Source organism: Eublepharis macularius, chromosome 11 (assembly GCF_028583425.1).
Source record: "Eublepharis macularius isolate TG4126 chromosome 11, MPM_Emac_v1.0, whole genome shotgun sequence".
Classification (NCBI taxonomy): domain Eukaryota; kingdom Metazoa; phylum Chordata; class Lepidosauria; order Squamata; family Eublepharidae; genus Eublepharis; species Eublepharis macularius.
The window spans coordinates 3,256,783-3,284,744 of record NC_072800.1 but is presented as its reverse complement, the minus strand read 5'-3'; the positions used below and the strand labels follow the sequence as shown (position 1 = coordinate 3,284,744).

General features: G+C 45.6%; 1 protein-coding gene across 1 annotated transcript; it reads right to left on the bottom strand.

The window, feature by feature from the left end:
• Positions 1-85: 85 nt before the first annotated feature.
• TECRL (trans-2,3-enoyl-CoA reductase like) lies at positions 86-26,944 on the bottom strand. The gene is made up of 12 exons (XM_054991522.1): positions 26,675-26,944; positions 24,332-24,383; positions 20,456-20,500; positions 19,043-19,146; positions 14,982-15,097; positions 13,114-13,219; positions 10,066-10,138; positions 8,319-8,362; positions 7,303-7,360; positions 2,997-3,082; positions 1,097-1,142; positions 86-789 (listed from the first exon to the last, which is right to left on the bottom strand). The coding sequence occupies exons 1-12, from the start codon at positions 26,906-26,908 to the stop codon at positions 662-664; spliced, it is 1,092 nt and encodes a 363-aa protein (XP_054847497.1). The 5' UTR covers positions 26,909-26,944; the 3' UTR covers positions 86-661.
• Positions 26,945-27,962: the final 1,018 nt, after the last annotated feature.

The window sequence follows — 27,962 nt, the reverse complement described above, 5'->3', positions numbered from 1 at the left end:
CTCATTTCTCAAGACAAGACTGGGCAGTTCAGGACACTGTCTTATTACAGAATTTGTTCTGGTTAAACTGTATTCACTGAAAATATTTGGGGGCGGGGGAGAACACACCCTCATTTGGGCCAGGATCCACAGTGCCTTATAACAACGGCCTGTCACGCCACATAACAAACTACTTTTTTTTAGCAGAGAGCATTTCAACAGCAGTTATTTATGTGCTACGGGGATCCTGCTGTGAAACCGAAGTCAGAAATAGCCCTGGGCACATAGAAGCCCTTCAGCTTCTCAAGCTGCTTTAGCATGAGTCAGATCTTTGGACTTCACAGCACAATGCTGCTTATCCTCCAGACTAGTACCAGGGCACAGAAAGAGCCTTCCCATCTCTTGCTGCTCTGGACCCTTTGGAGATGCAGGGGCTGGCGCTGGAACTCCCTCCTGCAAAGCACCTGCCCTCTCGTTGTGCTAGTCCTTGAGTTCACCACAGAGTAGCTGGCCAGGATATAAAAAAAGGTGCTGAGCTACTGGTCTAATCCAGCATGACTACTCGTATGTTCTTATGAAATGTTAATCTGTTTAGAAAATCTCTCAATGCCCTGCTAAATCCCATTTAGATAACAAAATGGAGTGAATACTCCCAGTAGTTCCAGGCCAAATCTTTTTGCATTCACAATACAAATGGAATCATAGCTGCTTTTCTCCAGCGAGAAGAAATCCCCCTCTTCAGGTACAGTTGATGCTTCTTCCGGGCCCAAAGGGCCATCTGGATTGCCATTAGCAGTGCAAAAACGCCCACTGGAAGGAGGAAGGAAATGGTTTCTCAAGTTAGTCCAAGGCTGTTCATTTTCAGTGGGAGAAGAAAGCTATTCCTACGCATGGAATGTTTAACTCACAGTGGATCATGCCCACTGTTATAAGAGGAAAGGCAGTTTAAAGAGAGGGGAATTTAAGTTTTTGGCACTTTTGAAGAACGGCAGAAAGGTACTGATTATTGATGCTGCTTTATATTCCGTATATAATAATCAGAAGGAGGTGGGATCACAAGCATCTTAATTTCCATTGGGAAAACATTTTGCTTACCTATTAAATGGCTACCTCTTACCTGGCAGAGTTTGCGTCATTAATGTAAAACTAACCCAAGAGCCAATCTGTCAGAAAAGAAAAAAACAACAACAAGAACTGTGCTGAAATATAAAGAGCTGCCTTCCATGAAGTCTACCAAGTCCCACCCAGCCCAATCAACCCTCTGCAGACAACTGGCGTTAAAGCAGCTGTCCACGCAGCTTCAGAAAAAACGTTTCCTCCCGAGTGGCAGCCCTGCAGTTTTGCATACCAAGGTGAGTTCCCAGGACTGCAGCATATTAGCAAGTGAGCAGACAAACTGGGCCAGGGCTTGCTTTCAGCTGGAAGGCAGTGGAACAGTGTTCCAGCACCTCTTGAAGCTAATCATGTGTCCAGTCGTCCTGCCCACCAATTTCCAGACAGAGATCAGTTCCCCTGGAGGACTAATCACTTATTAACACCCTTCGGCATGCTCTTTAAAGATTTGGAGCACACCGACAAACTTCCTGCCCCGATAGTCCCCACCCGACAGTTGAAGTCGGCGTTTCCTTCCCTGGGCTTCAGCTGGGAGGGGGGAACCCCCCTGGCAGCTGAAGTTTAAAGAGCCCATTTTGGGGCTTCCTTGGACTTAAAGTTTAAAGACAGTTTAGCTTCCCTGGGCTTCAGCTGGGAGGGGGAAATCCCCGCCCTCCCAGCTGAAGTTTAAAGCACCTGTTTTGGGGCATCCCTGGGCTTCAGCTGGGAGGGGCTTCACCTTGCACGATGACATCACTTCCCAGAAGTGACATCATCATACAGTCCTGGGAGCGAGAGAGCGCACTTCACGCATGCGCATGTGGTGACAGGGTCGCCACCTCCTGCCATGAGTTGCCCCAGGTGTTGGCAACTGAATTCCACCAATTCTTTCCCTAGAAAAAAAGCCCTGACTGGGCTATAATGACAAACCCACCAGGCACTCCAAGAGAGATGGGAGAAGAGTCAGATGGAGCTGAAGGAAGATCCTATGGAACCCAACATCCAAACGCAAGCCCTGAGCAGCTAAAAGTCTGATATCTGAAAGGGACCCCAAAAACCGGACTGCGGTTCTCATTTGCAGCTCTGCTAAGACCACAGATTTAATCTTTTCCTGATGCAGGCAAAACAGTTGTGTTACCATTCCGCTAAATGCTCTTCTTTAAAATGTTTTAAATGTAAACACCTTGCCAAATCATTTCCTCTGTGTTAGAAGAGGAGCACTGAGATCTGCACCTTTCCTCAGGTTTCAGAGGGGGACACACCAAAGATCTAGAAAGATAAGAGAGGTCTGGGCATCTGTTTGCTGTCTACTGCTCTGCCTATCCTTTGATGTACAGATGGCTATTCTCAGGACTTCCTCCTCGTGACATCCTTCTCCTCCTGGCTTTGTCACAGCCACCATCCTCCTTCTCCCTTCTCTCCATCTTGCAAATATGGATCAGGACTTGCCCTGCTATCCATGTCCATCCTTTGATTAGATATGTAGATAGGCTCTATCACTCCTCCTTTTCTATCAGAATATGAATTTCCTATCATAAAGAACTCTAATTCCCTCTCTAAATATAAAAAGTGTATGATTTGTTATTTTCTCTCCTGCACAGGATACAGCCAGCATAATCAGCTGACACCGCCTATCATCACGTTTTTACTGCAAACGATATATTCTGCTAGTGGCCCAACTATGGAATCCTTTAATTAGTTTTCTGGGCTCAACATACGATTTATTTATCACTCTGAAAGCTCTGTGGAAACTCTTAGATCAGAACAGTGCTCATTGCAAGATCTCAGCTTGTTTGTGTGTGAATTCAAGTAAAATCTTAACTTCTCATAAGCCTACAACCTTGCTGAAGACCTTGCCAGAATTTAGCATCACTTCCTCAGTTTTGTGACAGAGGCACAGGAAAGCACTGAAACAAGGAGGGTACCTCATAAGTATAGTTTGGACAGGAGACCAGTGTAAACAGCCATGTGAACGGGTTGATTGATGGGCCTGGAAAAGAGGCTTTATTTCCTTTGGGAAAGGAGAGAAAAGCAAACTTTCAGTGTAATTTGTTCAGGTATTAGAAGACATTTACCAGCTTCAACTGCTGTGGTTCTCAGCCAAAAAATCCTGGGAACTTGCCTCTGGGGGACAAACCGTCATTTAGCTTCTCGCGCGCGTCCGCGACATTTTTGGTGGCGATTATGGAAGCTTTCCGTAAGATTATTTATTTCACTCCACTGACTCCCTTCTTTTCCTCCCAGTAGGAACTCGAGGCAGCTTACACGGTGCTCCTGCCCTCCGTTTTATCCTCACAACCACCCTGTGAGGTAGATCAGGCTGGAAGTGTGTGATTGGCCCAGATCCTAGCCCGGCCCTCTCATCGTGGCGTCATCCCCGTGTATGCAGGAGCCGCCGTCACCACTTGCTGACCTCCCTCCTCCCTCCACGTCCCTTTTCCACGGCGTCCTTTTGAACTATGTATTGCTGTTTGTTATTATACATTTATATTGCAAACTGCCTGGATCGCACAGGAAGGAAGCCAGGACAGAGGCACATGAAACAAGTCAATTAACAGAGGGAAGGGAAGAAGTGGGCAGAATGAAAAGGACAGCTGGGGTGGTTTTTAGTGGGGTGTCAGGGCTTAGCATTCCCTGAGGCATTTCAGGGATGGTCCTCTATCCCTCTTCCAAGAGAAGACTGGGTTATATGGGTGTGCACCCCAAAAAGATTGAGGCTTCCTGCTTCAGTAAGCCTGAAGCGGGGAAAAGATCTGGAAAAGCCCAAATCCCAAAGCTTCGATTTGCTTCAGGATTTGGGTTTTTAAACTGCTTTGGAAAGCTTCAAGTAGAGCTCAAAGCAGCAATTTCCTTGCCGTTTGCAAACAGCAAGAAGAGTGCTGCTTTCAAGCTTCCCACCGCCTTTTTTATCCGATGGGAAGGGTGAGGAAGGAACCCCCTCCTCCTCCTCCCATCAGGTAAAAAAGGTGGCAGGAAGCTTGAAAGCAGCACTCTCCTTGCTGTTTGCAAACGGCAAGGGAAGTACTGTGGTGGCTGCTGCTCTCCCTAAAGCTTTCCAAAGCATTTCGAAGCGCTTTGGGGAATTTGGTTTGGTATTTCCGAATCGGCTCAGCAATGCTGGGGCCGATTCAGAAATACTGAATCATTCCAAACCAGGCACAATTCAGATCATAAACCCAAATCAGAAACCCAAAGCGCACACCCCTACTGGGTTCGTATGGCAGGCTAGGATGGGCCACACTGTTATAAGATTCTCTTTGGTAGACTTTCTTGTGTATAATGTATATCTATACATGACAGGCTGTGGTGTATAAGAATAAAGCTTAGGGGTAGCAGTGGGGAAAGTAAAGAAACCTTTAACTTTCCTTCAGAAGCATCTGACAGTTCTTGGCACTCTCTCTTGCTTTGACGCAGATTACTTATTGCTGCAAGAAACTTTTTCCTCGACTCTGCCCATTTCAGAAAGCAACATGTGTTTAAAGTGTCGAACATCCTTCCCTTCCCACTAAAATAAACTTTTCAGTTTGTGTTTTAATTCTCCGTGTTCCGCTTTGGTTTGTGAAGGACCTGGCAAGGGCTGGAGGGAGGTCTACCAGGGCAGGCAGAGGAGCCTGGGAAATGCCATCATATATTTCCTCGGGGGGAGGCGGCTTTGTTTCCAACAGGACTTGCAGGCCAGTAAGTCAGGTCCTTCATGGCTTTCATGTCAGCTGGGCTTGGTGTAGGTGGCAGGTGGAGAACTGTGCTTTAGTTTTTCTCCTCAGAACACACAAGTTATTATATTCAGGATACCCTAAAGAGAATAGAGGCAATGTACTAAAGTCGCCAAACTCTAGGTGGTGCTGGAGTTACTAGGTCTCCCTATCCTCCCAGAGGGTGGGAGGAACCCAGCACTTGTTACCAGGAAGATTTTTCTCACTCCTGGCGCCAACGCAATGATGTTACTTCCGCGCAGGACTAATTTTTTTAAGAATCGGCCCCAAGCAAAGTGCAGGAGCATTCCCACAGCCAGCACGATGACCTCATTCTCGGAAGTGACATCGGCACGCCCTTCCGGGAGCGCACCCACTGCAGGCTTGCCCAGGAGGTATTTTACCTCCTGGGCCCATTCCCCGTGCCTTTGTCCCCTGCTGGCGAGGTGTGGGGTGGCAGGGGATAGATGCTGGGAGCGGGGAATCCCCCGCCCCACCAGGGGAAGGGCAGCTCTAGGTGGTGCCCGGAGATGCCCCAGAGTTACAGCTGACCTCCACACTACAGAGATCTTGGAGAAAATGGCAGATTTGGAGGGTGGGCTTCATGGTATTATACCTCGCTTAGGTCCCTCTCCTCCCCAAACTCAGCTGTCCCCAGTCTCCACCCCAAATCTCCTGGAATCTCCCAACCTAGAACTGGCAACCTTGCCCTGTATGGAGGCTGTGCCCCTCCAACTTCCCCTTAGGCCATCACAGTCCATCACAGGCAACAAGGCCTTTAGCGTACTGTCTTCTGATCCTTGAAGAAACTTGGGTTGGATCCTGTGAACATGTTCTGCTAGCAGAGGCCCTTTCCACGGGCTCCAACCTTCAGTCTGTGTCTCCAGCCCATCCCTTTATTTCAGTCTATGATACTGTCCACTTGCAGCACAGCCTGAAGAAAATGCACCTTATTCGTTTAATGTATATCTTGCTTTTTCTCCATGAAGCTCACAGTGGCACACACGGGGACCCCAGGGTACCCACCGCCTAGGCACGGACCAGACCCCGATCTGCTGAGCTTTAGGGTGGTTGCTGCTGTGTCATGTTACTTCATATGTCTAGACATTTTCTCCGCCCGTATTTTAGTGAGTGCTTGTTTACCTGTGCAAATCAAGTCCATTTCCAGTCCAAGTCCAGGACATAAATCCTGTCTCTAGGAGAATGGGACAAGCATATCCCCAAAGGTTAGTTTTCAAAATCCACACTTTGGATCCACTAGGGAAATAATCTATACAGACCCGGGTAAGAGAAGAAAGATCATCCTGATTGTAAGATGCCACCCCGCTAATGCTATACACACACACACAACTTATTATTGGACATAACTGTAAATTGTTCGTGAATTTAAAATGGCCCTTCCCTTTTTTATGGCATAGGTAAAGGTAAAGGCAGTCCCCTGTGCAAGCACCGAGTCATTACTGACCCATGGGGGGACGTCGCATCACGACATTTTCTTGGCAGACTTTTTACAGCGTGGTTTGCCATTGCTTTCCCCAGTCATCTACACTTTACCTCCAGGAAACTGGGTACTCATTTTACCGACCTCGGAAGGATGGAAGGCTGAGTCAACCTTGAGCCGGCTATTTTAACCCGGCTTCCGCCAGGATCAAACTCAGGTCGCGAGCAGAGCTTGGGCTGCAGTACTGCCGCTTATCACTCTGCGCCATGGGGCATACCAGGGGGGAAAACCTAGTCTTGCATTTGAGTAAATATGGGGGGTAGTGTTTTGCTTAGTATAATGGAGTAATGTTAAAAGATCCAGGTTCGAATCCCTCCCTGGTAAGGAAGTTGCTGGGTAACCTTGGGCCAGTTACACACTCCACCTAACCTACCTCATAAGGGGCTTGTTTTGAGAATAAAACGGAGGAGGGCTGAATGATGCTGTAAGCCATGTTTGGTTCCAGTTGGGGAGAAAAGTGGGAATATAAACAAATAAATAAATTAGAATGATAAGCTTCATGGAACGTGATTGAAGGAGCTTCTTTTTGTTGCAGCTCGGCAGTATTGGGCTCGTCTGGTGCCAGGAATGTTTCTTAAGTTCTATGACCAATACATGCACTGAACATAAACTTGGCTGTATTCTGAGTATGTAGAGAAGCTCTTTTTATGCTCCAACGTTGTAAAATTCATTCATTCTTTCTACAGAATTTATTCCCTGCCTTCCTGTCCTAATAAGGCAGCTAACAAATTAAAACAAAAACCCATCAAAACTAACAAACTCCCACATCATTAAAACAATTAAAACCAGAGACTGGATGCATTACATATACAAATGCATAAACTAAAAGAACAAAACACCGTGTTCTAAAGCCAGCAAGGGAAATGAAAAGAAAAAAGCAACAAAAATACAAAAGAAAGCAATACTTTCATGCATCATTCTTCTGAATAAGTACTTTCACTACAGAAGGGTAACTTTGCCACCACTGAGAACCTTCACCTTAACCAGGCAGAATTTTAAGAGAAAAAAGGTAAGTACTTGAAAATAAAAGCCACAAACCTGATTGGTTCTGATGGACTAGAGCGACGTTGATGAAATGATTTCCAGCTTCACATACCTGCAAAAGCATCGCAAATATTTTTGTTAAAGTTGCAGGATGTTATTATACAATCTTTTCAATACCTGGCTGGCCCCAGAGTGGATTATCCAATGAAAACCAAAGCACGTCTGAAATGCATGAACATTGGTAAGGCCTGTTTATCCCAAGCAAATTTCACACAGAACAAATATGAAGTTTTCAAGTAAATAAATAAATGTTACTTAAAAATAGAAGTTGGTGGGATGTGGTTGTTGGGTTAGAAGACTTCAGGGATTGTTATTGTAATATCATTTACTAGTGAAGAAAAAACAAAACTGAATAAAAATCTGAAGTTTTAAAAAGTATCACCTAAATGAACTCCAAAATAATAAACATACTGTAAGTTTGTAAGAAAATCTTGCATGTATCAGAACATTACCAATATTTTTTTAATATACTGTCCATGTACTGTATTACATTAAAAGCTGTTTTTGCAGTTGTGGTGCATTCCTTTTTCCCCATGAAAAATGAAGAAATAAAGAATATTTCCTTGTTTAAATAAAAGCCAACGGCAAAGCTCTGGCAATACGAATGAGAAGCTGACTCGGGGGCATAACAACAACAACAACAACAACATTTGATTTATATAAGACCATAAGAACAGCCCCGCTGGATCAGACGGGCCGTCCACCTGGCCAGCCTCCTGCGTCACACAGTGGCCAAGGCGCTGCTTTAAAGGGCCAGCCTCAGGAAGTCCAAGGCCTTCCCTGGTGTTGCTTCCGAGGGTCTCTGTCAGAGAAATAGCTGGGAAGCAATCATGCCTCTCCCTCCCTCCAACAACTTCATAAAAGATCCTAGGAGGCAGCATAGCTTTCATACGAAAGTCAAACATCCTTTCCTCTCCTTTATGTGTAGAGGAAGTGCAAAGTTATACATGCTGTATAGCATATTTTGCTTAATCCAATTTATTTTCCCCACCACCCACCCAAATACATACCAGAAATGTAAGGGCAGCAAAAGTTACTTGCCTATTCCCGAATGCTAGAAAACATAATGAAATATTACATTAGTATTACATCCAACAGAAAGTCTGTTTGTGTCTTTCTCTGGGTTACCTAATGTAATGCACAGGCTTGGCTCCACTTAAAACTTCTGTGGAGCTTTTTTATAGATATAATAATAATAATAATAATAATAATATTTGATTTATATACCGCCCTTCAGGACAACTTAATGCCCACTCAGAGCGGTTTACAAAGTATGTCATTATTATCCCCACAACAATAATCACTTGGTGAGGTGGGTGGGGCTGAGAGAGCTCCAGAGAACTGTGACTAGCCTAAGGTCACCCAGCCGGCTTCACGTGGAGGAGTGGGGAATCAAACCCAGTTCTCCAGATTAGCGTCCCGGACTCCTAACCATTACACCAAACTGGCTCTCAATGTCAGTCTTTGTCATATGAGCTCAGGTAGGTTAAATTCAGACATAGAACCTGAGCAATTCACCATGTTGCTTAAACTCTCAGACCTCACCCCCTGAGTCTTCCAACAGCCATGTGGAGCATCTTGCCTTGTTGCAGTGACTCTTGTGCAAGGAGAGTCCCGCTGCAGCACCCAGAGATATTGACGAGCGTTAGTTACCATGGAGAGGAGGGGAAAGGACAGTGTGTGCATGTGTTTTAAGACAGTTCTTGGACGAAAGAATAGACCAAGGGAAAGGAGGCCAAAGAGAACAGCTGAACGAGGGGATGGTTGATGAAGGGGAGGTGGTTCAGTGGCTGAGTGAACGTTAGTGCTGAAGGGAAGTCCGTGGCAGAGGAAACAAGAATCGACACCCTGGGAGAAGATGGCAATAAGAAACGAACTCACGAAGCTGCCGGCTACTGGTCCACCAAGGCGCGTCTCGCCTACTCAGACTGGCCCTGGCTCCCTGGGGTCTCCCAGCAGAGGCCTTTCACGCCACCTACAACCCGATCCTTTCAGCTGCAGGTGCAGGCGGTTGAGCCCGGGACCTTCTGGATTTAAGCAGATGCTGCACCAGGGAACCACAGTCCCTCCCCAGGCTGTCTCAGGACTCCTCTCTTCTTGTAAGGATGTGTGTCCCGAGAGAGTTGCTCAAGAGGGAGCAGCCTGTTTTTCCCAGCGCTCCAAGCGTTGTGTGGTCAAACGGAAGGATTCCGTACATCACCTCCTCAGGGGCGTGTTAATCCACATAGTGTGATCCACAAATTCCCCACACTCCGGAGAATGGCGGCCGTTTGTTCTGAGGAGGTGATGTACGAAATCTGAGTCAATAATAGCTGGCCCTGGATTGGGCGTGGGACTTTCCCAACTACATTGCCATCTTCCCTTCAGTTTGACCACACAACGCTTGGAGATTAACAAAGTTAAAGAAAACACAAGAAGAAACAGACAAAAACTTATTGCCTCTGCCTAATGGACTTTATTGTTCTCCTCCGGTATTATCTCAATCTGTACAATTATAGCAAATGCTCACAGGAAGAATTTTGTACTTTTTGTACTGGGCTACTGTATATTGTACAAGAGATTTATATAATATGTATCAGCACTTTTGCACTTTAAATTGACTAATAGCCTGCACCGTGTCAAGTGCCTTTTTCTCCCATGAGGGACTTTGTGTCCCGCCCCCCCCCCTTTATTTTGCTCATCAGAACAGTGGCTGGAACGTTTCTCTGCACAATGAGGAGAAGTCAAAGTGCGGTGGGTGTCCTTTGTGCTACTTACAAGGAGGAGTGTATTGTGGGTGGTTGATGTAATAGGCAATCCAGGAAGTAAATCCCCAATAAAAAGTACAGCCCTGTAACGAAAACAGATATACTGAAGGTGAAACATAAAAGAATAAACTCCTGTCTCCGAGGCATTTGACATGACTGGGGAGAGGTTAAATAACAGCCCTCCCCTTGAGCCCACTGGACTGAGAATGCCTGTAACCAGCACCCTTTGCTCACTGTTCTATCCTGGCTTTGCAACTTCATCTTCGCCTCCCCGAAGGCTCTGTCAAGGAAATTAACAAACCCTCTGAGGAGCGATCTCTGCCAGCTCTGGGTAGAGATGTGAAGTTGACAGAGCATTCGGCTGTCTTTTAAAACTATGCTTCCCAGCTAACATTGTGTCTCCCTACACTTGAGCGTCCTGGTATAAGATGTCTCGTGTAGAGAAACTCCTTACTTATTGCTAGAGCAGAGTGAGAGAAGGCCAAGACTGAGAGAGTTCTGTAAACAAATTATTACCATAAAAATTAATGTTTGTTTCAAGATTGATTGTGTTTAATTTAAAGACAAAGGAAACACTCTTTGAAATAATGGGTACTGTCTAGTTATTACTGTTCATCCGAGATCCAGTTTGGTGGAGTGTGGGACTCTGATCCGGAGAGCCAGCTTTGATTCCCCACTCCTCCGCTTGAAGCCAGCTGGGTGACCTTGGGTCAGTCACAGCTCTTCCAGAGCACTCTCAGCCCCACCCACCTCACAGGGTGATTATTGTTATGGGGATAATAATAAGATACTTTGTAAACTGCTCTGAAAGGGTGTTAAGTTGTCCTGAAGGGCGGTATATAAATTGAATGTTACTATTATTATTATTATTATTATTATTATTATTATTATTACTGCAACTAGCCTACACTTCTTGCTGTATTTTCCTTGAGGGGAACCAGCAAAACAAAACAGGAATCCAGCGGCACCTTGAAGAGTAGCAGAATATATCCCAGCAGAAGCTTTCGTGAGTCCATGCACTTCATCAGGTGCACGAAGCCTGTGCAGGCCCATGCAGAAGGGCAGAGGGGGGCATTTCTCCTCTCTCCCTAACCATTGTTGATGGACTTCCCCCAACTATTCTCTTTGCCACCTAGGGCAGGAGGCCTGTGATTTCCCTGTGCCAGCCTCTTGCAACCATAGCAAACACCACACAGTTCAGTTCCCCAAGGCACAAGGGGCTACCCCCTCAGCAGGAAATGTCACAGAAGAACAAAGGCTGATCTTTGGGCCGTGATGGGAGACATGTGGCTGCAGTTCTGCCACTCCGTGCCACATCCTCAGGCATCAATGGAGTATTCTTTGGTCTGATATGATGTCATTGCATTCCATGATTCACCTAAACATTCTGTTGGTTTCCCAGACCTCACTATTGGATACCTGTCAGAATGCAGCTTGACAAGATGGCATGGAGTAACAATGGCTAAGGGCAACTCTGCTGATTAATGAAGATGGACCACAAGCACGTAGCAACTGTTTGTTTAACATTTATTAAGCATCAACCTTGACAGCTGTCTAAGGAGGTCTCTGGCTCATTCATTCATAAACATCCCCACCGCCTTCTACTCCTCCACCCTTCGTTTTAAAGGTCATTTCTAAAACTGAAGTATCAATATTGATGGTGTCCAAAATACAATTTTCAGAGGATTAATCAGCTGGGCTGATGACATTTGTTTCATTTGCTGCTTAACACCCCCTGCTTTCAATATAAAGCAGACAAGGCAATGACAATGACTTTCAGGAGATGGTATTTTTGTGTGATGGGAATCCAATCTTTGGCGAGGGTTACTTTTACAGTTCTATCCAGCAGACAGAAATGTATTTATTTACTTTTGACGAGACGTCATGTGCTTAAGGTGTCAGATACACTCAGGTACTTTTCACAATGGGACTTTAAAGCGTTTCAGCACCTTTTCTGCTTCCCATGTTTGCGGGACTTTCACACTTGCAAGGTAGTCATGGGATGCAGAACTGATGTTTGTTCGCAGCATCCCCGATTCCCCCCCTGCGGATATACCATGATGTTATTTTAAAGCCACTGCCAAGTCGTGTCTGGTCTGCTTAATGTCAGTGTGAATTCTATACTCCCCTTCTGCTTCTCCCCCCTCTCCTTTCCCCGAGAGCTGATTGGTCAATGCAGAATTAACCACTCCCACCCTCCTCAGCTCTCTGAACTCCTTGTCCGCCATTTTTTCAGTAAAGTGAGTTAAGGGTCATAAGACTGCTTCTCCATTGGTTTCCTTCCTCCTGGGTACACATGCACTCTCATTTTTTTTCCTTAAAGCCAGGAATGATTCCTAAGCTTGCTGCTAATTCCCTGCTACTAAAGGGTTAAATGGCTACTTTCCCCTTCTTCCTTTGGGATATGCACACACACACTTTTTTTTTAAAGGAAAGAATGGGTTGTAACATTGTAACACACTAACGTTACTGCACATTCCTCCTGGCTTTAAAAGACACGAAAGGATTAAATGGCTGTTTTCCCCTCCTTCCCAGGCATGTTTCAGGCTTTGCCAAAGAGAAAAAAAACCCAAGCATTTTGCACAGCCTTTTGGAAACAAAGTCACTGCTTGCTGGGAGGGGATAAAGCAGCAGCACTTTAACCCTTTCTTGACTTGGCTTTTAAAAAAAATAAATGAGAGTGGTACATGTTTTCCCCCAGAACTCTACCACCAATTGCCTCTCCAGTGAGCAGGGGACAGCCCAATCAGCAAAGGGGGGATGGTTTCCAACATTGCAACATTACTACGCGTGCTCAAAGTTTTAAAACAAGAGTGACGTGAATTGCAAAGCCCAGAAAGCCTGAAACTGTACCAAAGCTTCAAAGTGGGTCTGAAATGAAGCACAGACGCCAAATCAAAACTGCAGCAGTCAGTGTGAAATGAACGGGTGCAATGTCAAAGCCACTGCGATCGGGACGAATGCTCATAAATGGCAGTTTAAACCATAAGTGCGAAAAGGGCCCAAGTGTATAGAACTAAAAAATCTCCATAGTATAATCTTTTGCATGCAAAATCACCTTGATCATGTTCTTCAGCGGCGTATGCCCTTCAGAAATCTTGTGCACAAAAAGTGTCTCCAGAAGATGTCGAAGATAGTGTAAACAATGGAAAATGCAGGCCAGGCTGTACAAAAGACAAATAAAGGGAAACAAATATGAAAAACTCCAGGGCTGCTTTTTGAATAGCCTCGTCTAAAATCTCAGCGAGTGTGGCACAAAGGCTGAGCTGCTCCACCCCCCATTCAAATTTCTGCCTTGGACTCACTGGGGGGGGGACCTCTGGCAAGTCTTGCCTCCCCTCCACTCTGCAATACAGGGCAAATGACCTCCCTTACTGGCCTCTTGTAAAAGTTACTTGGGTAATATAGTTAAAATGCAAAGCACTATATAAATGCCTAGTATTATTAAACAAAGCAACTTTATCCAAACCTGAAACAAATAATTTTGCAAGGATTAATCTTAAATTTTCCCCCTTTGGCAGTGAAAGCTCCTTATGTTGGAAGCCTCACAGACAGTCCAGAGCTGAGACTCTCAAAGACAGCAGTCCTCAAGATGAGGCAGGCGTAGCGTACAGTTCATTTGCTGCCACTGTCAAGCAGTGACACTTGCAAGAGAATACTGGCACCCAAAGCCTGGTAATTTCCCCAGATTTGGAAAGGTGATTTAAGTCATGGGGGAAGAAAGGGCTGAATGTCCGGTTTCCCTAGGGACTCATCCTCAGTTTTCAAAGCAGTCACATGGGGCTGAAAATTATACAGAAAAAAAACCTGAGCAAAAGCCTGGGATAGTCAAATGGGGGGTGGGTGGGGGATGCACGCTTGCTAGTCCACATGCAACCTCCTCTCTGTGTGCAACATCAGCACAAGAGCCTCCACACCACAAGACATGTACCCTCCGTGTATGCAGTCTGTACCCTCCTACAATGAATTGGTCAGACGGCTCCTGCAGAGTCAATGCATGGCTGAGTGCACGTGCAAAGGCCCTGTGTAGAAGTTGATATTGGCGCACATACACTGGGATTGAACCTGATGCTTCCACCCTCCCTCTCCATGCCAGCATTTCTAGCCACCTGCACAGGGCCTTCTTCCAGTGTTCCAATGGGGATAAGAAGATGCTGGTTTAATCATCACCGGAGTGAAGTCAAAGGGAGAAAACAGACAGTGCTGTAAAAATAAAGATGCAGAAGTGCACTCTGAACCATGTGGAGAGCTGGTTCATCGTCTGCAATGTGAAACTCGACAGTTTTGCCATTTGCCTTTCATATGTTCACATCTTCCAGCTCAAACCTTGGATTTTATCCTTCAGTCTTGCCCTGCTCTTGATGTCCCAGGTGGACTCTCCACCTTTGCTCAACTTTTAAAAAAGTGACTGATTGATTGATTGGTTCATGTATATGTTTAACTCCACTTCTATCAAAAGATAAAAACATGCTTTAAAACTGTGGCAGAACTGGTCTGGGGATTATGGGAGGAAGTCATATTAGTGAAATCACTAACCAACAGGTAACCGCCAGACCCATTTTCTCCATGACAAGGTCCGCAATGGTGTGTTCAAGCGGCTCCACCATATTTAAAACGTTGCATTGGCCCTCTTCAGATCTTAGGGCCACATGAACAGGGAGACTGACAACTGCAGATATTGGTGCCAACAATACACCCAATATCGCCATTTCATGTCACCATTTCATGTGAATTGAACAACGCATGGATTTCCCAAGCACATATGGCTTCCATGCAGGCATGAGGACTGTGTGCTCCTGGTATGATTGGTTGGCAGGCTCCCAGTTTGTGAGGGCATCACATCTGAAGAGGGCTGCACTGAACATGGCAGGCTTGTTTTCATACCCGTGCCCTCCTGAGTGCAGAGTGCAGGCTGTTCTTACTCACTGAACTATGGGGTGGCGGATGCTTCTGGCACTCTCTTTTGCATCATAAATGCTGGAGAGACGAAGGTAAAAGAGCAGATAGATTAGAAGAGGGCCAGTATATTCAGTGAGGAAAACCTGGAAGGAAGAAAAAAAGATGTCTAAAGCTCTGCTCTAATGGGATCCGTAGAATCACAGAGCCAAGCTACAAGTGACGCCTTACACAGGTTGGACACTGGTCAGCTTCCCTCAAGTTTTGATGGGAAATGTAAGTGTCCTGGTTTTACAGCTTGGCTCTCCATTACAGCTGCAAGACCAGGACGCCTACATTTCCCATCAAAACTTGAGGGAAGCTGAGAAGTGTCCAACCTGTGTCAGGCGTCACTTGTAGCTTGGCTCACAGTTAACATACCAGGGCAGCCTTCAAGTTAAGAAGAACCTTTCTGCAGAGGACAGAAAAAGCAAAGGGCTAATGAAGTAGGGATTTACCAATCCCAAATGCTTTGTCAAAGCTAAGCATATGAATTACATGGACTATTGCTCAGCAGTTTTTCTTGTGGGCCAAATTGCAGGATCAGTGTTGGATGATGGAACAATTGGGGGAGTATTGTTTGCTTTCTGTATTCTGTAAAGGTAGATAAACAACACACATGCACACATATGTAAGCATGTAATAATGCACGTGTATTTATTAATATAATTTATATCCTGCTTTTCCAACATATGCTGCTCTAGGAAGTTAACAAATATATAAAAACGTTCAGTATATAAAATAACAATTTATACACTCGCAGAGAGTGAACTGTGCCCATCAGCATTATTAAAAGTATAAACTCAGGTCAAAAGTTTCTTCAGCCCAGGACACAGGGAAGAGTTGCCTGGAGGCTGCAGGGAAGAGGGAAAGAGGACATGGGACTGGAAAGGGGGTACAAAGGAAAAGGAAGTGCTCTTGCAAATCCTTGCTGGTTCCCCACCATGCAGCTGGGTTTGGGCCTGGGCTCAGCCAACGCCATGCAACTGGGCCATAGAGGAGAGGCTGCCGGGGGGGAGGGGCAAACTAAGGTGGGTGGGAAGGAGAGAAAGAGCAGGAAAGGGGCCTTACATTAATAACCAGAAACCAAGCCCATTTTTAAAAAAATGGGCTTGAGGAAACAGCTCCTGCTGTCTGCAGCAGGCCAATTTTGGCCCATTTGGGGCCAAAATCGGCCCACTGCAGAGCCCAGGAATGCTGCCGGGGCAGCGCAATGGCTCTAGAGTGCTCCTGTTCTCTGCAGCAGGCTGGTTGTGACCCCAGAGTGCCTGATTCAGCCTCAATCGGGCCCAAATTGGCCTGCTGCAGAGTGCAGGAGCACTCTAGGTCTCCTCACACTGCCCCAGCAGCATTCCTGCGCTCCAAGGCCTGCTGAGGGCTGTGCCAGCACACCGGGACTCCCTGCCACTTCCATCACTCCAGAGGCCTCCTTGGGAGGGCCACGCTGCAGAGCTCCGCCTTCACTGGGCTTATCCTGGCCCACACACAGTGTTGCCAGCAACTCACGGCACCTTTGCCAGGATAAAAAGTGAATCATTGGCAACACCAGTTACCTTTTATATAGTAGGATTGTGACAACTATAATAATGTGATGACAACCCCTCCCCTCCAAAGTTTTACCGGCTCTGATAGAGAGAATGGAGCTGGTCTAATGGACTTTTCTGGGCAGGGTGTTTCCCGTGTGCAAATCAACACTATGAAACCATTTTGTGTCAAAACTCTTTAGGGTACTGCTGCATTGACAGCATACATTTGGGGAATACAAATTAGCAAAAGCTAGTGATGCTCTCGGAGAACTTTTGCAGAACTCCATGGAAATAAGACTTAATCTCATGACCAAGTAGGGGCAAACTCAGAAAATAATTAAAATTGCTTCTTGGTATAAATGGAATGGACGAGTACTTTACAAAAAAAGCAGCAGTGACAAGAAAAACAGCTGCCTTATATATTGTCTAAAGCACATGATTTAGTTTCTTAAACCATGAAATAGGAGTACAAAAGGGTCCCGGCCTAACTCATACAAAATGTACTGCATGATGAGTATGCTTCTGTGTGTTTTCTATTTATATACGACCCAACAAGAGCAAGAGAGAATGTTTATCAATTCTTGATTCCATGAATACCAGAGATAATCTTCAGATTAGGCTATAAGCATTATCTGCCTAGATTGTTCGCATGATGTCATGGGTTCAGTTTATAGTGGCAGTGACTCTGCATTTCTGGTTATATTAGGGCACCATTCTGACTTTTGATTTGTCAGACGAAGCCAGGAGCTTGGGGGGTCAAACTGGGACTCTTGGCAGCCAGACTCCAAAATCTCTGAGGAAACGTACCGTCCAAAGGATGCAGCATTACAAAACTTGCCGGGTGACACAGCACCTGCTCCATGGCCTGGGGAGCCAGTGCCACGCTCCCTGGCTCTTCAGAGATTCACCCAATCCTTGGCCAATCCTTCCTTGCTGGAATTTGCCTGCCCGGGCTTGGGACACTTGCCTGCCTCCGCCCCCACCTGGCTGACGGTTGTTTCCTCGTGACCAAGGGACCCTCAGTCTGCTATCACCACATGGAAAGTGAACCCTGAGAGAAGAGTTCTGCTGCCCTCACTTACTTTGTTGCACAATGAAGTGCTTTTGATGAAAGCCGGGCTTGTATACAGCCTCTAGACTGATGGCTATGGTGGCTAGATAAAAACACCCCAAGCTTTGTAAACTGGAAGAGTTTATTCCTCTGTGTTCTTCCTTGGAGGCTGTCATTGTCACACATGGCCAAGTCAGTGGGCGCAAAACAAAGAACTGCAAACTATCCAATTGTGTGGACTTATGTTAGCAAAGCCAGTGAGTGGCAGCTGCCTCCATTGGGACAACCTCAATATGTCAGCTCCTATAGGCAGGCTAACGAAATGCTCTTCCACATCGCAGCACTCAGCTGGGATAAGGCTGGAAAGCCACGGACTACCAGGGGCACGTGTCAACCATGCAAAGCATCTCTACAGCACCACAGCTGCCAGACAATGGCTGGTTCGGATGTGCAGACTTTATACACACCCTGGAATGACGAGTTTCCAGTATTATGCTCAGCACATGGAGCAGTGCCCCGTGGGAGGGCTTCTGAGCGTTCTGCACAAGAGGGGGTGCAACTCTTGATGAGGCCTGAGAGGGGGAGCCCGTCTTGAACGACTGGCCTGCAGTGAGCAGACTGTGGCACCTGCTCTCGTGAAACTAAGTTCCGAATCTAACCTTGTCAATAGATCCCTGGAGAAGCCTTTGGGAAAGCTTCCTCAGACTCCTATATGGAAAACAGGATACTGAACTAACCTCACAGTGCTGTTGTGAGTAGTTCTCTTTGTCAGGTCTCTTCGTCAGATGCATCTGGCAAATCTGACAAATCCATCTACAGTTTACCATCTACAGTTCTCTTTGTCAGATGCATCTGGCGGGGAGGGCTGTGGTTATCGAAGGCTTGTGCTGCAGAGGAATTGTATGGTCTTGGTGGTGCTGCTGGACTCTTTTTGATTTTGCTACTACAGACTAACACGGCAAACTCCTTTGAACCTTTACACAAGCAAACTGATCCCCACATCAAAAGGAGCTGTTTGCATCTCCATATCAAAGGAGTTGTTTACATCCCTCCTCTCCTCCTCCCCTCCCCTCTCCTCCTCTAAATCTGACCAGTTTCTCTTTCTGCCCTCCATGCATCTGACGAAGAGAACTGTGGTTCTCGAAAGCTTATGCGACAATAAAATTGGTTAGTCTTAAAGGTGCTACTGGACTCTTTTTGATTTTGCTACTACAGACTAACACAGCTAACTCCTCTGGTTGTGAGTATACTTAGTCACGAGTAGGCCTTATTGCGATGATTTGTTTTTGTTCCAACCAACCACAAACAGAATCAGGAGTGGATAGTCCAATTTAGTTAGAATCACCTCCTGGGGGCGACAACATGTGAAAGATCACACAGGAAACGACAGAGAACGGCAGGCCCACGTCCAGGCGCTCTCTGAAGCCAGCCCGCAACTCTCGCGTGTGGGGATGTTTTACCAAGGCCAAACTTACTGTTGTCCAGCTGACCTGCTGGCCCATGTCTGTGAAATACAAGGTAATGATAGAAGAGGCTGCAAGGCTCTTTATGTTGACAGAATCTTTCAAATAGGACCCATCTAGAAAAACAAAGAAGAAAGAACTGGTGGCGCATAGCATCAATTCAGTGTTCATACGTTAAACATGGTCCAGCTTCATGATTGTCTCTAACAAGGAGAAAGCAAGTAGGCTTTGTTCAGACGTCACACTAAATTGCAGTTTGTGGTAATGCGCATGAACACAGCTTGCTTCTCTCTCTCTCCTTCCTCCTCCCTTAAGAATTCCTTGTACGAAACACACTTTGGTTCCCTGTGTCCAACAAAAGAACTCACCCAAATGAACTGGAGTTTGTTTACTCTCCACAAAGTGGAGTTATATGAAGCACAATATAATCCGGGTTTAGAATCTAAGTTTGCAAGGGACTAAAATTCCAATTCACCCATATTATGGAGAACCGGAAATAGTAGCAAAGTAGGGCTGTTTTCATGCTGCTTACCAGCCATGGAACGTCATGCCGAGCTCCCAAAATGACAGCATCTTCCTGGTGCCGTTTTGCGTAAGAACTGCTCTTGTGCGAACTGCTCTTGCACGAAACCATGGCAGGAAGATGCTCTCGTTCCGGGAGCTCGGCGCAATATTCCGTGGCCGGTAAGCAGTGTGAAAATGGCCCAGGAATCCTTAGTCATGTTCCATGTGAGAAGACAGTGTGGGCATAAGAAACAACTCACACCCATCTCAGCAAACTGAAGCCTCATGACATCTGAATGCACATTGACGGCAGGAATGGGTAAACCAGCTGCTGTGTAGAAAGTTCAGTTCTCACACTATGCTGTAATCCAAATATGTGCAAAGGGTCACAGTTCACTCAGAGCCAAGCTACAAGTGACGCCTGACACAGGTTGGACGCTTGTCAGCTTCCCTCAAGTTTTGATGGGAAATGTAGGCATCCTGGTCTTGCAGCTGTAATGGAGAGCCAAGCTGTAAAACCAGGACGCCTACATTTCCCATCAAAACCTGAGGGAAGCTGACAAGTGTCCAACCTGTGTAACGCGTCACTTGTAGCTTGGCTCTCAGGTCCCGTACCTAACAGCCCCAGTGTTGCCCTCTGAACTGCCAGTTGTCAAAAGAACCAATATAGGAGAAGTCGGGGAGGAGCTGAACTGCATCCGGATGGAATTTGGGTCCTTCCCCCTGATCCCTTCTTCACTTTTTATTTGTTTGGGGCCATGGATTAACCACATCAGAAAAATGATCCTCACCCGTTCTTCATCATGAGCAGAAATACATCCCAGCGGGATCATTACTGCAAGATACACACAATGGCATCTACAAAAAAAAATGACTCGAATGCCAAATGTTGATGTCTTTGCAGCAAAAGGAAATACTTACTGCGTTCAAGTCGCAGGCCTATGCGAGACGGGTACCACTGAGGGCCTGTGCAAGTATTTAAGAGAGAGACATTTCACTCCAAAGAATTTTTTAAAAATACATTTGTGTGTTTGTGTGTGTGTGTGTGTGTGTGCCTGCACCCCCTGGCATTCTCCCTACTGAAAACCAAAGCGGCGTCCATCATTCTCCTCGCCTCCCTTTCATCCTCACCACAACCCTGCGAGGTAGGTTAGACTGCCAGTGTGTGACTGGCCCAAGGTCACCCAGTGAGCCGCCATGGAAGGGCAGGGATTCAAACCTGGGCAGGGATGCCTGCAAAACAGTTCTCCGCCAAATTTGTTCTAGATTTTGGGATGTTATATTACCCTAATTGGTTACCAGAGAAGAACTCATAATAGGTTTATTCAGGTCTGTATTTCTATTAAAACAAGTTTGGTTTTTTTATTGCCACAAAAGAGACTAATTTTGAAGGAATTATGAAGCTGCCGCGTTCAAGAAGGAAGAGGGAAAACAGTTTTAAATTTTAAAATGAAAAGACAGAAACAAGTATTTTAGCACAGGCACTTAGTTCTGAAAGGGCTCGTCTTTGCTGCTCGGACCGCTGTTGCAGAACGGAAGGGAGATTATTTTTAATTAAATAAATAGAAATGTTTTATCTGTAAAAGCTATTTTCCTTTTTTTTTTTTAAGATGGGGTTTTGCTGTTGCGTCCGTTCATCTTGGCAGCGCGCTGCCGCTCCTTCTGCACTGAGCCAATGGAACATTTTGCCGCGCTGAATGATTTGGATCCAGTACCCGCTTAAGCTGTGGGGTTTCATTTGGTTCACTGGGGAAGAAATACCATTTTGCATTTAAAAAAGGAAAAAGAAGAGAGATGCCTCTATTCCCCTCTATGATCGTCTTCCACCAATAGCTGAAGACTTTTTTGCTTACTGACCCTCCTACCTCTCTTTTAACTACTGTTTTATATATACATATTGTTTATACTCAATTTTTAATGTTTTTATAACTCTTCCCTGCCTTGAGAGCCCTAATTAGGCGGAAAGGTAAGATACAAACATGTTAAAAAGAGGCTTGCAAAATTGTAGGTTTGAAATGATGGTCCAACATAAGGCAGAGCAGCTCGTCCAATCGTAATCTTTCTTTTGCTGTCTTTCATATCAAATGAGGAAGATAAATGATGTGAAAGTGAAACACATCAGGACATTTTGTGACTAAGTTGCACAGTCCTTAAATAGACAGGTCACAAATGTCATTTCAGGTGGTTGGAACAGAATTGTGTGCCTGAGAATTCTCAAGAACACTCCGGAATAGCTGCGGAGAGATAAAGGCAACCCTGCCTTTCATGGGCTTGAGGAGTGGGAGATGTCCTCGGAAAGGAGCGAAGACATCTGGAGGGGGCTGAGGAGGGGAGGGACCTCTGCAGTGTAGAATGCATTTGGAAAGACAAAAAAATACGGGGAACGGCCCGCCCGAATGAAGCATGTTTAAGTCCTATTGATCTGACGGAAGGAAGTTAGGCACAGACCTAAATCTTCCTCATTGCAAAAAAAATCAGCGCAACTTGGGCCGTTTTCACACATCTTTAAAATAGTGCAAGATTCACAGAATGCTTGCTTCTTTGTAGTGCAATTTCTGACGTCACCCAGACGCAGGTGCCACAAGGGCACCACGAAAATGACATCATGACAGGGTGACATCTGAAATCGTGCATTGAAGCTGCCAGCATTCAGTGAGTCTTGCACTATTTTAAAGATGTGTGAAAGAAGGCCTTTAAAAAAAATAGAGAACTGGTTCAGAATCTGCCGCGGCCCGATTATTGTGAGCAGGTAGCTGGCAGAAACCCATCTTCCTTATTTTAAAGCAGCTTCACCGGCTGCCAGTTCAGTTCAAGGTGCTGCTTATGGGTGCCCTGCGTGGCCTGGGATGCACGTATCTGAAGGACCCTCTCTTCCCATACGTCCCTGTGCAACAGCCACAGTCTTCAGTTGGCCACCTTCCAGCTGATCCTTCTCGAAGGGTGGCCCACGCAGCACCGATCAGGGCTTGTGCCTGTTCTATGGCTGCTCCTACTTTATGGGTTGGGCCTTCTGAGGAGGTGACGAAGGTGCTGCCTTGGACGCTTTTAGGAGGTGTTTCCAGGCTGTTTTATTCACCAGGTCCTTGACGTGACAGGCATGTTATTGCATTGCACTAGGCTTTATCGGGATACAAGGAGAAAATTGGAGGTTTTGCTGTTTGGTGCTTTAATTATGTATTGCAAACCACTTTGAGCCATGGGGAAAGATGGAATACAAAACATTGGCTGTGCTCAGCAACTTTCATAGCAGGTAAAAGAGCTGCTGTAGCTTAGTGGTTAAGTGGTTGGGATGTGAATCAGCACTCTGCTGGTTTGAATCTCACCACTGCTGTGAGCTCAGCAGGTGGCCTTGGGCGAGCCACTCCTCTCAGCCCAGCTCCCCAGCTGCATTGTGAAGATAATAACAACACTGACCTTGTTCACCACTCTGAGTGGGGCACTCATTTGTCTAGAAGAGCCGTATGTAAAAGTAGTAATAGTTGTTGTTGTTAAAAGTGATTGACATAAAAGATTGCCAGTGAGGTCAAACAAACCTTAACTGGCTTCACTGGTAGATTAATCAGCTGAAGAATCAGGTGAATAATTGCGGGGAGGGGGGGCACTTTGAACTGGTAGGGCTGAGAAGCAAAGATGCACCTGTTTAGGTCTGGAATCTGTTTTGGTTTTGGTCTGTAACAGGAATTAAGAAATAAAATAAATAAAGGTTGCCTTTCCTTCTAACAAGGAGTGGAGCCCATAGTGCAAGTCATTTCACCCTTTAATGACTAAAAATTATTTACTTTTTATTTCTAGCATTTCAGGCCTGCCACGCAGTGCCTTGGATCACTTGTCCTCCTAGCAGCAATCCAGGAAGGTCCTTTCACACCCAGCAGCTTCAGATGGGAGATTCAGGAGCTAAAAGGGAACGGGATGTCCAGATGCAAAACATCTGCTGCACCAGAGTTACATCCACTCCCATATGCTGCATTTTCTGCCGGCTACAATCTGGGGTGAGTTTAAAATTCATTCAATAATTAATCTTTTTTTAAAAAAGATGTTTCTTCAACTAAATACATCCCTTAGAAATGTGCGTGGCTCTTTTTATGCAGGAGGAAGCTCATGAGAACATACATGTCTCCTTCTCCCCAGACAGGGTTACCATGTGCCTAATGGGGCCTGGAGATCTCCTGCCCCCAGCGGTTTTTGCCTGCCAGCAGGAGAAAGTTCTTTAAAAATCAGTTACCATAGAGGTTCCAGCAATTCCTAGAGAGAGGTGATGTCATATCCAGGTTTTCCTGGACATTATGTTATGTGTCCCTGATGGCCACCCCCGTCATGTCCCTGCCTCACCTGGTCTCCTTCTGGTTGCCAGGCGAGGCCTGGCAGGGGAGGGCAGGGTTTGGGAATCAGAGAGACTTCAGTGAAGCATAATGCCATAGAGTCCATTTCCTCAAGGAGAACTGATCTCTGTAGTCTGGAAGTCAGTTTTAATTCTGAGAGCTCTCCAGGCTCCACCTGGAGGTTGGCAATTCTATTTAGCAGATGTGAAAAGGTGCATTTCAGTTAATATTACTATTAGAATTAACATACAGAGAGCATGTTCACCGCCCCTCAGATGCAGTATGATGTAGATCAGGAAAGCACCAGAGGATTTCAGCCTTTACGTATTCACTGGACATCAAAGAAAACTCAGTCCTTTGCTACAACTTGGCCTCAGCCCTGTCCTGCTCGGGTGCCATTCCTTCTATGCATCTTGCTCTGAGCCATCAGGTTCCTGGAATTAACTTATTTGACAACTGCAAGCAGCCAGGTACTTACATACTTTGTGAAACTTATGTTTTACATCAAGAAGAGTAGATGAAGGTGGTATCTGAAAGGGGGAAAAAAGAAAATGGTGTTTGCTTTCTCCTGTTCATCCACCTTAGATTTTTGAGATTATAAATGATCTTTTTTTTAAAAAATCCTTAGCCAGCGCCACTTCGTGTTTCATGGGCATCCATCAACCATTGTTATGCACTTCTATGTTCCATTAGTTTCTATGGTACGATTTCAGCATGTGCTCATTCTCTTGCTGGAATCCATGGGACTTAAACGTGCTTCGCTGTGCCTGGAGTGGAAAGGGTGAGACGTGCCCCCGTTTGTAGCCAGAGGGGCAGGTGAGCAACAATTTCTGTCCCCAGGAGCCCCCTCAGTGTTTTGCACAGGCATCCCAAGGGACAGGTGTCAGCTGGTCTTCAGGTGGGACTCAGCCTGCCTCTCTGGGGCTTCTCCTGAGCCACTTGGCACCCACCTGACCTCTCCCATTTTGCAGGTCAGGATTAGCTAGTGGTTCATGGGCCAAATAGGAATGTGCTTTGTTTTGTTTTGCCTCATTACACACAGAAGCCTATGGTTTATGGACTTTTTCTACCCCCTACTCTGCACTATGATGTTTGGGCGGGGGGGGGGGGGGCTAAAATGCCTGGGATTGATGGACACTTTAACTGAAATAGGTCACAAGGACAGTGTGGCTAAAACAAATTAACAAAGATGAATGCCCCAAGGGTGAACAGACCTTCTCCCCCCACCCCAGGTAACACTATGTTTTCGGCAGATTCCTAACGAATTCGGCCCGTTGAGACCACGTTGTTTCAGGTTTACGTATGTCACCTGGATGTGTGTCATCATTTTGCCACATGTTCCAGCCCACCTCCTCAAACCTTTGCCCCCCTGACAGCCAAGTGAGCAGTGGCAGGGGGTGACAGCTGGGGGCAGTGGATACCCTGTCCCCAGCAGGGGTCTGTCACCCCTATTTTGCTCTCTTCCCGCCCCCCCCCCATTCCTTGTTTTTTTCCCCATTTGTTAGCCTTTTTCTACTGTTTTCTCCCCCTCCCCTCTCAGCCCCTCATTCCTGGATGGATGGTTGGCTGTACAGTTAACCAACCTAATTCCCCTGACACCAAGCCTGCTGCTCATGCCTACAAACATGAAGCAACTTCCTGGCCTCAGTGATTCTTTCCCATCTGTTAAATGGACAGATCATTTCCCAAAAGTGTTCTCAGCTGCTTGATGCCCTTTTAGTTCTTGCTTTGTGTTCATAGCAGAAGAGGAACCTGAACTGTGGTAGTTTTATCTGTTTTCAAATACAGGTGTTAAGTATCAAGTTGCTCAATGGTTGCTGCTGAGCTTGAGTCCTCCCTCAAAGGCCAAAACAGCCCTGGAAATCAAGGCTTGAAGGCTGGCAATACTATTGTGGTTGCGTAGTAATGGCCACTGAGGGAATCAGTTTCTTAAAGCTACAGGTGTTCCTTTTATCGTGGGGGAGAGTTAATACTCCATTTTTTTTTTGATTGCAGAGTTTCCCACAAACCTGGGGCTTTTTCAGGTCTGTCTGTCCATGGCTCCAAATACAGGATTTAAATATGCATAGATGGGGCCACATTGAGAATTATATATGCTGGTATCAAATTGAGATTGCCAATTAAACTAAAACTGAATACAAACGACTAAATACTTAATATATAAGCAAATAGGTAGCCAATCAGATACTAACTCTCAAATATTAAATTCCATCAGTCATCAAGTATCAATTACTAGCATAATATAAAATATTGGTTCTTTGATGCCATTAGGTATCAAACATTGGTGTTGAATAAGGAATAATGAATATATAGCAGATTTTAAACATAATCATGGGGGCACTAACAGTTACAGCTTTGCAGACAGTCCTAGTTAATAAGCCAGAGCCAAGAAAATAGAAAAATCTGTATCACAAGTCACAATAACATGGGGGGGGGGGGGGGAGGTTGTATTGGGACAGATATTCTGGGCATGGGAGAAAGGGTCTTTGATTCCCAATCCTATTAAAAAGTCACAGTGAGTAATTAAAGTAGCCCTTTTGTCAATGCCTTCTCTGTTTATATTATTTAATACAAATATAATCTGCAATAAGTATCACTCACAAATGGCAAATTAGATGTTAACAGGATGAGCCAGAAGCATTTGCAACTGAGGGAGAAACACATAACTGCTATCAATGAATGATAAATTTGTAAAATCTTGCAGAAAGAAAAATGCTGCCCGTTAAGATGGCATTTATACAAAGCTAGTGCTGAAACAAGATAGTTAGATCATCTGTTCCACAGCCTACCCATAGACACACAGAAATATACACCTGCTTACCTTGTCCACTACACAGATCTGCTTTTTGCTTTGGGCATCAAGAATCTCCACTTCAAAGTACGTGATTTTTGAATGCCTGAGGATGGGAGGTGGTCTTAGATGGCCAGCCGAAAGGACCAGCTGAGACAAGCTGAAGAAAGACCTCATGTCATTCTGGGCCACTGGTAGTGCAGATCCCTGAACGGCAGGGTTCCTCTTGTGCTCTGGAGTGCTGGGCTTGTGTCTCCGGAACATGGCCAGGGCACAGCACTAGGGCCTGTCATGTCAACACAAGACACCTCCAAGGGGCAATCTGCTGTCCTGGCATCAGTTAAATACAAGCACAGGCTGGTGGAACACAAAAGGTCAAGTGGCATTCCATTTGGAGAGCCCAAGTTTTATATAGCAGGATTGAAAACAATGGCTCTCTAATCCGTGACTATATTTAGCTTGCTATTGTGATGTGTGGAATTACTGGGTGAAGGTTTTTTTCTGCTTATTTTAAACCCCGTATATGAAACAGCATGTCCTGCTCAGTTGCTTTATCTTGAGTCCCGAATACTGACAGGCTAGTTCCTTTAAAAAAAAAAAATCCCAGGGCTATAAAGGAACTGGGAGTGATATGCAATGAATGCAATCATTATCTATAGAAGTTGGGTGTGTAAATGTGTCCATTTATGAAAAAGTCAAATGTCATCTGTGCCAGAGGTAGTAGTTAATGAAGAGCATGTCTGTACTAAGTTTGGGATGCCAAAGATTCGACCTGTCAAATATTGTCAAATGACAGCCAGATATTATCAAATATTCCATGCAGCCAAGAATACCCTGTGTGGGAGGTGGCTTTCCATTTTTAATTATATCATGCTGTCATCTGATAGCAAAAGTCAGAGTGAAGTTTTCTTTTCCAGCTCTGCAGGAACCTGGACGTGTGTTTGTGGGTGTACACACCCACTTCATTTTGGACCAAGAATCAACTTTCCTTTCCACACTGCCCCTGAGAAAGAAAAGGCTGCATTCCTAACCGTGTGTAGTGATCTGGCTGTAGACCAGGAGCACACGGGGACAGTGCTTCTGCTGTCTCAACTTAAACCAAAGTTTAAAGCCAAGATCTTTCCCTGAACCTCGTAACTCTAAATATATTATTGCAATGCCAGAAGGAAGTGGATTCCGTGTGCTAGTGCAATGCCTCTCAAATCATATCACATCTAAGACACAACCAAGATTACTGGAACATACAGCATAAAGCCACCTGCAAGTCTATATCCATCTAGCGACAAAGTTCCGAGTTTGCTCAGCCTCGCAAAGACAC

Excerpts from the sequence above, each read along its gene's own strand:
- TECRL (XM_054991522.1), bottom strand. The coding sequence starts at position 26,908 with ATGTTCCGGAGACACAAGCCCAGCACTCCAGAGCACAAGAGGAACCCT. Across the intron at positions 24,384-26,674 it reads AGATCTGTGTAGTGGACAAG|ATACCACCTTCATCTACTCT; the intron begins GTAAGCAGGTGT and ends TCCCCCTTTCAG. Across the intron at positions 790-1,096 it reads AATGACGCAAACTCTGCCAG|TGGGCGTTTTTGCACTGCTA; the intron begins GTAAGAGGTAGC and ends TCCTCCTTCCAG.